This window comes from Chrysemys picta, chromosome 1 (genome assembly GCF_011386835.1).
Source record: "Chrysemys picta bellii isolate R12L10 chromosome 1, ASM1138683v2, whole genome shotgun sequence".
Taxonomy (NCBI): domain Eukaryota; kingdom Metazoa; phylum Chordata; order Testudines; family Emydidae; genus Chrysemys; species Chrysemys picta.
Window position 1 is genome coordinate 248,685,947 of NC_088791.1, and position 12,342 is coordinate 248,698,288.

The window sequence follows — 12,342 nt, forward strand, 5'->3', positions numbered from 1 at the left end:
TATGTTTAATTTTAGGCATGCACGTTTAATGATATAAGCGGGGCCTGAATGAGCTCTCCCCGACATCTAATGACAAACTGGGGGGGGGGGGGGGGGGGAAGACTTCAAGAGCGGACCAAGTTCTGGGTACCCACTCTCTAAAAATCAGGGCATTAAAGGTTTCTCTAGTTGGGCAATCAAAAATTGATGCACTCATAATCAAAAACACTTTTAAAAATGTTGACCTAAGTATGTGACTGGAATTAGGTAAATTTGAATGTGGAAAACCACACAAACGTGAGGAAAGTTTTCCCTACACCCATCACCATTGCCCTTCCATAGAGGCCATTAAACAAGACAGCCCACATCCTTCAAAGTTAGGAATATGCAAATATGTTGTGTAAATGTGACAAGAGAATATTAAATTAAATTCTATTATTAGGCTACAATGGACTAATTATTTCTAGGAATGATGCCTTGATAAAGGCCTGTGCATGGCCCAAAAAGGAAGAAAAAAAAAGCATAACACTGTCTAAAATTCCCAAATCACAATCATCTGTTACCTCTCTCCAGTGGTTTCTTCAAGACCTTCTACAGATTAAAAGAGAAACACTGGAGGTCAGGGAACACCACAACACCCTGGAATTTATGTGACTTATTGCATGTAGCTAACAGTTCCAATTTTAAATATTTTAAATACTGACTATAGCTATCAGATCCTCAGAGTGAGCTGCTTATGATCAATCCAAGAGAAAAAACAAACAAAAAAATCAAATAAAGGGTAAATTTGACAGGCATTGAGTTGTGAGTGTCCCTCTTTCCCTTCCTTTCTCATTCCTATAGTCTTCCTAGCCTCCCCATTCCTCACCCTACCACTATACCAATTAAAAACAACAAAAAAACCAAGATCAACAAGGAAATATGTAACTAAAGATGTGATGCTAGTTCTTCACCACCTTAATACGTTTGTATGTTACATCCCTGTGCCCCAACTCTTTGTCTGTTTTGCATCGTTTTGCGTGAAGGCTCTCCTGGACAATGTTTCTTTTCCATGTTTGCACAGCACCCTGCACAATGTGTCCCCAATCCCAACTGCAGCCTTTTGGCCTTGTCACTATATAAATGTTTATTACTACCCCTAATAAAAAAAAAAACATGTCTGGAATTACAAAAGGTTCATGGAAATTCTCTGAGCAAGAAAAGAGGCTAGGCAGTAAGTTTCTCTGGCCCACTTCATTCTCCTTGTGCTGCTCTGGTAACATGAAGGCAACACTATTTGCCTGCTAGAGAACTCCCCTAGCATGGCAGAATTTCCAGCATGGAACTGGTGTTGCTAGCTCCTAGGCTACCTTCTCAGTAATCCCCTGTTTAGGGGGTCCATGGCCAACCAGTGTAGGGCTAATTTAGAAGTGACTCCAGCACCGAAGAGCTATGAGCAGCTCTCTTGATTTCCCCCACTCTGCTGTATCTAGTAGAAATTGGGCATAGCAACCCTAAATGTGTAGAGTAAATTACTCACTTGTGAATTATTCAGCTGTATGCACATATTCAATCTGAAGATTAGTCACAGAAAATATTTGAGTCAGACAGAACTGTGTTAGGTAATTAAACAGATGTATATAAGCAGGTATTGATCTATGCCAAAGAAGTATTTTGAAGCTTAATTCATTAATGTTTTAAAAGTGCTTTGAGATCCTCAGCTAACAAAAGCTATATAAATGCAAAGTATCATATTATCATTTCCTCGGTACTCCTGGATAACAGAAGATAAAAGGTGACAGTATATCTTTCTATAGTGCTCACAATTTGTAAATTCTTGGGTTTTGCTACAAAAGAATGAAATCTATTATGTTATAATGTAGGAATAATGAGATGCAGATATGAATATTATCTTTATTAAGTTGCTTAAGAAGAAGGGTTGAGTGGCTTAGAGGATAAAGGACTGGGATTTCATTTCTCAAACCCAAGTGGGAATTTAATTTGCAATCCAGTATAGAGCTATGTTAGCTACCAACAGTAGCTTACTTTAATCGGCTCATAGTGGGGAATTATTTACAAGCTATCAAAAGAATACCCTCCTCTGACAGGACATTCCTTTACAGAGACAAGAACCAAGTTGCTATTTTCCACAGCTTTGCCTATCATATAAAGCATGTTTGTTTGCTAAGCTCTAGCTGGAACTAGGATGCCAAAATATCATAGAATCATAGAATATCAGGGTTGGAAGGGACCTCAGGAGGTCATCTAGTCCAACCCCCTGCTCAAAGCAGGACCAATCCCCAACTAAATCATCCCAGCCAGGGCTTTGTCAAGCCTGACCTTAAAAACCTCTAAGGAAGGAGATTCTACCACCTCCCTAGGTAACCCATTCCAGTGATTCACCACCCTCCTAGTGAAAAAGTTTTTCCTAATATCCAACCTAAACCTCTCCCACTGCAACTTGAGACTGTTACTCCTATCTGCAATACCTGGGGGCCATTAGCTTCTTGAGTATCACAATTATAATTGGATAGCATGGAGCTGCTCATTTGCATGTAAGTTTATCTGGGAAATATCTGACTCAGGAAGGGGGTAAAAAGGGGACCCAAAATAGGTAATGGATGTGAAGGATGTGGGAGATGCCCATAACATTTTATGAATATTATATGTCTATCTGATTGTTATTGTGTTGCTTGCTGCATGATTTCAAAGGGGGTAACTCAGACATGAGCTGGCCTGCACATAGACAAGAAAGCAGACAAACACCTCTGATAGCCACCCCAACCCCACATTTATTGATAATTAAAGGACAATACAGAGAGCCAACTGCATGGAAGTCTATCCGCAACCCATTTCTGGTGGGGCTGCAGAAATCAGTTTAAGAGATACAGGGAGACAAAAAGCTTTGGGACTGATAAATGAACAGCCTTGAAACACAAGGGGAAGACACAGGAACTGAGTGCAAGCAGACTGTACTCCAGTTCCTAGAAGTGGGAGTGCCTTGATAAGTTATGCTTACCTTAGCTTCAGGTAAGACAGTTATCTGTATAGACTGCTGTGTTAAAACTGTTTGCTCTTGTAATGCTCTGTCCTACCGTTGAGTTTAAACATTACTTTATTTTGGAAAGGCTGTTTGGGCTCACTGCATTCATCATTAGCTCCCAAAGGGAAGATTATTGGGGCTCAAACCCAGTAGGACTTGCTTAGGAATCATGATCAGGAGACTGAGCCTGGGACCCATTCTGAGAAGCAGAAAATCATGGGGTTTCTCCCCAGAACAGATGAAGAAAAGAGGCCTGTCACCTGGATGAGGACACTCAAAGAGACTCGAGAGGGAGTCAAAGTTGCAGCTAGTCCGGAACCGTGACAATGGGTATTGAAATTTTTATCTTTGAAATCAGTAGCATAATCTAGATAGCAGCAATGGTTTTGTGGTTATGGCACTGAAGTGGGACTCATAAGGGCTGGATTCAAATCCCTGATAGAGTGACCACTTGTCCCAAAATGCAGAGTTCAAGTCCTGGTCCTGGGCTGAATGACTCAGGGATAGCATTTGTCCCAAATTCCCTGCAGCGCTGCTCTGAACCTGCCCGAAGCTCAGGAGTGGTGACTGCCTCTTCCCAGCATGGGGGGTAGAAGTGGGCCTTAGCCCCGCCCGAGCCATGAGGCCCTGTCTCTGCTTCTCCTCTTCTCTTGGAGGTCCCGCCTCCTGGCCAGGCTGGAAGCTGGAGCTGGGCTGTGGTAAGAGCTGCCCAGGGAGGCCAGGACCTTCCACCTGCAATGGGTGGCACTCTCAGGGGGCAGGAATATGGGCCGGGGGCTGCTCTTAGGCACTCCAGCCCCCCACCCAGGGCAGATGGAGAGTCTGGGACTCCCCACAGCGGCCCGAGTTCCCTGGGCGACTCTTACCATGGCCTGGCTCTGGTTTCCAGCCTGAGCAGGGGGTGGGTCCTCAGGGGGAGAGGAAGAGCAGGGCAGGGCCTTGGGGAAGAGGAGGGATGGGGCCACAGAGCAGGTGGGGCTCCTACATGTGTCCTACTTTTGCCTTTAAAAAGGGGTGGTCACCCTAGTCTCTGGTCTGTCATAGTCTTCCTTTATGACCTTAGACAAATAATTTAACCTCTCTGTGCCTCAGTTCCCTACTGTCTGTTTTGTCTATTTAGATTGTTAACTCTTCAGAGTAGGAATCTTCTCTTAATATGTGAACAGTATGTACATAAATTAGTACAATAGGCCCTGATTGCAGTTGGGGCCTCTAGGTGCTACAAAGGAATAACAACACTAATATAAGTCGAGCCCAGTTCAGTAGTCCCTGAAAATTATTCCCATCTGCTGGGTGTTTTGTGGTCTATGTGAAAAGAGCTGGTGCAGTCTCAATCCAGTCCACAGCAGGCAAATGTCCATGTCACAAAACCACTGGTTGGTAGTTTCAACAAAGAGGTCAAGAAATGAATGGCCATGAGAGTCTTCTCACCCCTTGAGATTGTTCCTCCAGGTCAAGACTGAGGCAGACTATTGACATTTGCTTGCACTGCCTCTATTGTACTTCTGGGAATAAAGAAAGAACTTTAGTCTCCAAGGCTGTAATCTAGTACCTTTCACACTCGATTTAAAAAAAATAAATGAACTACTATGAAGAGCTCCAAAAACGAGCCTTACTTTTAGTGACAGGTTTCAGAGTAGCAGCCGTGTTAGTCTGTATCCGCAAAAAGAACAGGAGTACTTGTGGCACCTTAGAGACTAACAAATTTATTAGAGCATAAGCTTTCGTGGACTACAGCCCACTTCTTCGGATGCATACAGAGTGGAATAAATATTGAGGAGATATATATACACACATACAGAGAGCATAAACAGCTGGGAGTTGTCTTACCAACTCTGAGAGGCCAATTAAGTAAGAGAAAAAAAACGTTTGAAGTGATAATCAAGATAGCCCAGTACAGACAGTTTGATAAGAAGTGTGAGAATACTTACAAGGGGAGATAGATTCAATGTTTGTAATGGCTCAGCCATTCCCAGTCCTTATTCAAACCGGAGTTGATTGTATCTAGTTTGCATATCAATTCCAGCTCAGCAGTCTCTCGTTGGAGTCTGTTTTTGAATTTTTCCGGTTGTAATATAGCCACCCGCAGGTCTGTCATTGAATGACCAGACAGGTTAAAGTGTTCTCCCACTGGTTTTTGAGTATTATGATTCCTGATGTCAGATTTGTGTCCATTAATTCTTTTGCGGAGAGACTGTCCGGTTTGGCCAATGTACATGGCAGAGGGGCATTGCTGGCACATGATGGCATATATCAGCAGGGGCTCGTTCACCTGCACATCTACCAATGTGATATATGCCATCATGTGCCAGCAATTAACAGCAACGGCCGTTCTTATGTCCTTTGACTTCAAAAAGGCCTGAATTTCACCCTCTATTTTGAGATAAAGTCATTGACTGGATTATACTCTCTTCAGTGAAGAGAATCACATAGTAGTAAACTGAAGAGCACTGTTCTGGACAAACCTTTTAATTTTCATGCACACATGGCATCACCTACTATAGATAAACCATTTCAAATAAAGAGAATCTGGGGAAAGAGAGGAATCTTGCAAGAGCTTAAAATACACTAGACAGAATAAGATATTATAAAAATACTAGACAAGCCAAGAAGTTATGCATTTTCCAATATAACACTTCAAATTTTGCATAAAGCAATCCACTTCCTTATGTTACTATCTTATTAAAATGCACCAGAGGTTAAATGAAAGGTAATATTTATAACCGCTGTTACAAGAGAAATGAACTATAGATGTGCAGTAAACTAAAATGTGAGCCGTAAAAACACACTGTGTATATTTGTCTGTGTTTCTTTGATGCAATAGATCCTTTTTCTCATCAACAATTTATATGTAACAATTTATATATAACTGCACTTAAATTTATGCAGCAGCTTTTATCTAATAAAATATTGATTTTAAATTGTATGGTATATCTTCCTTGAACTTTGATCTTTCATACTTAGTGCTGTCTTGATGAAATATTTAGGAGTCCAATATTTTCCATGTGAAAGGTAAATTCAGAGCTGCTAGATGGTAGGCTTAGTTGATACACTAGCCTCGGATCACAGGATACCTGAGCTGATCTCCATCTTTTGATCACAGGTAATGAAAAATGAGTTTGTAGAAATCTCTAAACCTGAGACAACCTTTTGTGTGGATCATAAAAGCCAATTTGCAGTCTCTGTTGAAGTGGGCCTACCGTGCTGCACTAAAAGGGAAGTGCTTAGGTGCATTGAGAACGCACTTCCACTTCCAATCTAACAACCACTTCTGAGCCAAAGACATAATGGTGAGAGAAACCAATTAAATTTGCTCTTCTTATATGAAAAAAAGCCAAAATATTTTCAATGTATTTTGTCAAATGTGTGTAAAGAGTCTGTGATGTCCACTTTAATGAAAATTCCTAAATATATTTACTTAATATCCCCTAATTTAGTTTGATTCTGCTCTATTATATCCGCATAAACTAACCCCACAGGAGTCAATGGAGCTGTGCTCATAGAGAATACAATATACAAAAAATGAGAGGATAATCAAGCCACCGATACATCGTTTTTCATTATGTTTGAAAGTAGGAAATCAGACCCAATTTAAATATGCCATCAATATTTACACAAACAAAGCTAATTACTGGGCCAGATATGGGTTCAGAGATGGAAAAGAGGATCATACATTCAATAATCCTGGATTTTAAATTAACAGATTCTGGTATTAAACAAACTGTTGACACTCCCCACAGACTAGGACTGTCCAAGAAGGACAGCTGGCACACTGCTTTTATATGGAGAGAAACTGCTGTATATAGTGCATTACATACCAAAAAAAAAAAAAGTACGTGGTTGTTATTAAATTTAAAAAGTAACATTAAACCAGATGACCAGACTCCACTTTTGAATCAGACATTAGAAGACTTGCCAACTGCATTATTAATATAGCTAAAGTAACTGCTGACATCAAGATGAACTCTAAAAATTCATAATCTGCACGCACACCAATCTGTAGCTTCACTATTCTGTACAATAATAACAAATTAACAAAAAATCTTAAACCTTTTGCTCCTTGCACAAGGTGAATGACTGAATAAGGATCTGTAAAATATTATGGTCTCAAAACTATGTATGTAAAGTAGCAAGCTTCTGCTCAATTGCATCAGGTACAATGGACTTTGCTCTGCAATCTGAAAGCCTGGTCATCAATTAGGGTGTGCGTGCGTGCGTGCGTGTGTTTCATTGCAACCCCTCTTGTATTAGATTGGAGTCTTAAATTCTTCTAAATGGAGAAACATGATTGCATTATCCAAACTCGTGTCTTCATGAAAATGTAATAATGAAACTCTGAACTGAAGTCTTCAAATTAAAGTAAATATTCTGTACGATACAGCTAACCTACTGAAATATACAAAATACAATTTTGCAGTCAAGATATTGCCACTGAATTGACATTGTAAACTCATCTTCATATGATGTACTATCTAGTCATTTTGTTTAAACTATTGGAATGTGAAGAAAAACATTTAAATTTGTAGTGTAAGAACTGACTAGTAGATGAAAAGTAGACATTTCAGAGAAAACTTGAGGAACTGTATAATCTGCTAATATATTTTCTGCATTTTTATTCCCCGATTTCTCACAACTACAAGATATATATTTTATAAAAATAGGCCATTGGTTTCTAATTTATCTACTTCTGACACAAGTTGTTTTATTTTGTGGGACAGTTTCTCTGTGAAACTGGAGCAATAGCAAAGTAAGCATTAAAAAAACCTATCTTCCCTTTGTGATTTCAGGATAATGTTCCATATTTATAACTGTTTATTGAGGAAGCAACATAGCCAATGACTGTTATAAAATAGGTACAGTCAAACCCTGCAATAAGGCGCCCCGCCATAACGCGAAATCGCATATAATGTGATCACAATTTGGCCCCCTTTTAAGACACACAGTAATACAGTACTGTATGAACTGTACCAGTGGTCCCCAACGCCATGATGGCTGCCGGGACATTGATGTGCCCCCGCCTATTGCCAGGCAGGGGAGAGAAGCTGCGGTCCCGCGCCTGCCGGGGAAAGAGAGCACCGGCGCCCGCAGCCCTGTTGTCCTCTGTCCCCAGCAGGCGCAGGGCCGCGGCTCCTCTCCGGCTTCAAGAGGAGCCGTGGCCCCGTGCCTGCCGGGGACAGAAAGCTCCAGGGCTGTGGGTGCCGGAGCTCACTGTCCCCGGCAGGCGCGGGACCGCAGCTTCTCTCCCCTGCTGGGCACTAGGCACTAGGTGGAGCACATCAATGCACCACCTTGGGGACCACTGACGGGCTTGAAACCCCGCTATACTGCGACCCCGCATTTAGCGCAATGTAATTTTTTGGACCCCAAACATCGCAATATAGCGGGGTTTCACTGTACCTGAGCTGGAAGGAATACCTTAAAACAGCCCACAAAGAATTAGCAAAGTACCATGCATCACAACTTGGGGTTGTGTATGGATTTTTTACATTTCTTTGAATCTGAGCTATGAATAGTTTCTTTTACAGGTGGTTGAAGAGATGGGCATAATGTTTTATTTTCACATTATTTTGCTTTAAAACAGGCCTTTTCTGCAAAAAGTTGTGAAAGTGAAAAACATGGAGATTCTCTTGACTGTAGTACTTCTGAAGAACAGTTCCAGTGAACACATTCTCTTTCTCTCACATACGTGAATGCACACACACACACACACACACACACACACACAAACACACGTACGTCAGTCTGGCAGTTAGTCAACAAATTGAAAAGAACATACTGGTACTCCAGAGATGCTATGCTGAGTAATTTGTAGATCTGTTTGTGGTCTTTTAGAATGTAAGTATTTTTGTAATTTAACTCTATACATATATTCTCTTAATAGTTGGGATCTTAAAATAATCTATTTATTATTATTAAATACCTATATTGCCATACTTCCCAGTGCCTCCATCAGGAATGGGATCCCATTATGCTAGGTGTTGTACAAACACAAAGGTAGACAATATCTGTGCCACAAAGAGCTTACATTCAAGAGGATAAGTGGCACATGAAGGACAAGACAGCGGGAAACACAAATATATATATAAATTTCCCCCCTTTGCTTTTGTACTATATGAATAAAAAAAGCATCAGATATCTCAGACAGCCCCAAGGCAAAAATCATTACCTAGCCTACCTTAGCCATCATCAGTTAGCAGAGTTCATGTTTGTGGTGGCAGAGTGGGACTTGGAGAGGGAGCTGATGGAACAAAGGGAGTGTATTCACCGCATAAGGATGAGTGTGGAAGAAAGCATGAGGACATTTGTGGGGGAAGTGGATGCTGGAGGCAGGCATAGTTGGTGAAGGTGCAGTGCTGACAGTATGATAGAAGAGATTAAAACATTTACTTATCAGTGCTTTTCAGTTCACTTTTAAATTTAATACCACAACCAAAAGCACTGGCACAAATATTGAGATACAGATATTGTCAACTGAGTGTGTGCAGAGAGAACACACAGTAAGGTGAAGTATTCCCATCAAGCTTACCTTCAGGCTCCCTAATCTTTCTTCCTGCTGCGGACTTTCGAAGCATGCTCCGTCCTGAGTTGAACAAGCTAGTTAACTCATCAAGGGGACTGGTCAAGGGTCTTGAGTTTGTAGGGCTGTATGGAAGTGGAGATGATGAGTTGGAGTTTGATTTCCTGTGCTCAGCTCTTGCCACCTTTACTGGGGAGTAAGGCAGCTTGGGGAATGGGGAAGATGAACCTCCAACTTGAACAGGATTTGGTCTCTGAGGTACTTTTGATGGATCTGAGTTTGTTCCTGTTTTCCCTGTATTAGCCAGAAAAGTAGCACAAGTCTCTGGGGGGAAAGTAAAATGTGAGGAAGGTCGATAGGAAATAGACGGGGGCATAGGAGGAGGCGGGGGAGGGAGAGGAGGAGGAGGAGTTGAAGGAGGAGATACTTTGCTTGAAACATTAAATACAGCCAAACCTGGGGATGAAGGCCTTTCATTCTCCCCTTTCTGGTTTTTGGAATACTGTGGGGATAGAGGACTTGAACCCTCTGACTGCACCGGGTATTTTAGATTGGTTTCCAAGACGGGAAGCTTTTTCACTTCTAGTGGTGTTAGGGGTGATTCATCAGAAGCAGGTGAGCATGTTACAGGGGTTGGAGGAAACACAAGAAGTGGGGGCCTATGGGGAAGCAAGTTTGGGAAAGGGGCTGGAATGTCACAAGAGTCTTTATAGCCCAAGGCTGCTTGATTATTTGCATCAAGTTCTTCAGCTGGTACAGAGTTTTTGCTCTCAAACAACAGCGGAGGAGATCCGGTCACTAATGGAACCATTCCATTACCATTGCTGCCTTCTTCCGGTAAAAAATATTTCATCTCTTCATAAACAGACTCTCCTTGGTCTGGGCTTTCTGGTTCAGCAGAACTATTCATCATAGCATTCCCTACCATTTCAATATACACCGGCTCAGTTTCCTCCTCTTCCTGTGACATACACAAACTCAACGTGCTGTGATGTGGTCCATCAGCAGAAGCTGCTCTTTGTATTGTCATAATGTCATGACCACCTGTTTTAGATACTACGTTTGAATGTTTCACATCCCCAGGCTTTTGGCCAGATATCTCTTCATAAGAGCCACTGAGCTTTGTGTTGGGGCTTCTTTTTGGCTTTCTGGGAGGAATCTTTTTCATGGTGCTATAGTCATCACTGTGTGGCCTTGGTCGGGTCAATACTGAAATGGAAATATATATATATTAACAACAGATCAAGGTCTTGAGTCTTCTGCAAGATAATGTCTTACAAAAGTTTTGTACTTAAACCTTCATTGGATAGGATTCAAGGTACTGTAATGAGCTCTGGTCAAAAGCTAACCTGCACGCATATGGAGTAAGAAATAAGACTCAGGACTTTCTGCTTCAAAAACCACTGGCCTCTATCATTGGAGGTGAAGAGATGGAATCTTGCCTTGCTATCAGTAGTACTAAAGTTAGTCTTCAAAGGGTGAGAATCAGAAATACCTGAACAGATCAGTCATTCAATGAGCGGTGCTCTGCAGGAATGTGCAGTGTCCACTGGGTTTGCCCATTTTTGCTGGCTAATGCACGAGGGAGGGAAGCAGCACAAAGGAAGTAGAAACCACACACAAGGTCCCTGCCATGAAGTCCTACAGCCTGGAGGACATTCTCTCGAAGGGTTTAGAACTGGCATAACCAGATTGTAGTTACCCTCCCCACAGCCTCTGGTGCAGGAAGGGAAGAGTGGAAGTAGATGGCATGCCAGGGGCTATCCGCAGCTGGTAATTGATCCCTTAGAACCCTGACTAGCTATCACCAGCTAGAGTAGCCCCAGACACCACTTGGAGTAGAGAATCAGGGAGCTATAGCTGACTCTTTGGACAGACCTCCAATCTGTCATTCCCATCAGAACTTGGGTACAGTAAAGAATCTGGTCCAATAATTTCACATTTATTTAGCCCATGCACCTTCAAAGATGCCAGGTGACTTATAAATTAGTACATATACACTACCATTAACATAAGAAAAAAATGTCTTTATTTCAAAGAACCATTTGATTGTAGGTATATTATTCCTCCCTAGCGCTGCTGGACACAGAAGGCCCAAACACTGTGCAACTGCTGCAGTTTCACTGAACTGGGATAGAAAGCCTCGAGCATGGACTGGAACTCTCCATCCCTTAAATGCTTCTCTCCCCTCTGGAGCACAAAGAGCGGTTTCAGGGGTGGATGGGCCAGAAGAAGGATAGGAAAGATGGAAATACATCTGACATAGACACATCAACCTAAATTATCAAGCAAAGAGGATATGCAGGGCCTCTAGCCACCATACGAGTGGCTACAGAGTGGTTGTATATTATTTCCCACCCTGACTGCAGCAAAGGAAGGATCTGCTAGCCTCTAGGCAAAATCTGATTACTCAGGCTTAACAAGTGAGAGCGAAAAGCATTTCTTCCTCTTTAATTTGAAGGACGGTGAGGGGGCAGGACTACTTTAATCAAAATTACAGTTTACACACTGTAATGCTTTGAAACATTTTTGGACTTTCATTCTATTTCAGTATGATCTGTGTACCATTACCTCCAAGTTCACCACATGTGAATTCTCATATAATTCACTTAACTCGCAACTCAAGTGCCGCTATCTCTGGTGTGGTTTATTCTTGTGCCTTCATATTAATGTGGAGAGAAAGAGTAGATAATTTAGATCTAACCTAGTAAAATTCAACATTCAAAATGTTCTACGTTAGCTGTCAAAGATTCACTGTTTAAAAGTGAAATAAATGGCTAAAATTGACACAGCTCACTTAACTCCAGGGAGAACTCTGTAAATA

The 12,342-nt window shown here is 41.7% G+C and overlaps 1 protein-coding gene across 4 annotated transcripts in view; it reads right to left on the reverse strand.

Moving 5' to 3' along the window:
- MYO16 (myosin XVI) overlaps window positions 1-12,342 on the reverse strand; it is a 568,549-nt gene that overhangs the window by 41,314 nt on the left and 514,893 nt on the right. For all 4 annotated transcript variants that reach the window (XM_005304985.5, XM_065581026.1, XM_042844168.2 and 1 more), the window contains exon 32: window positions 9,528-10,727. In XM_005304985.5, coding sequence (XP_005305042.2) covers window positions 9,528-10,727 — 1,200 coding nt within the window. The remainder of the gene's footprint in view (window positions 1-9,527; window positions 10,728-12,342) is intronic.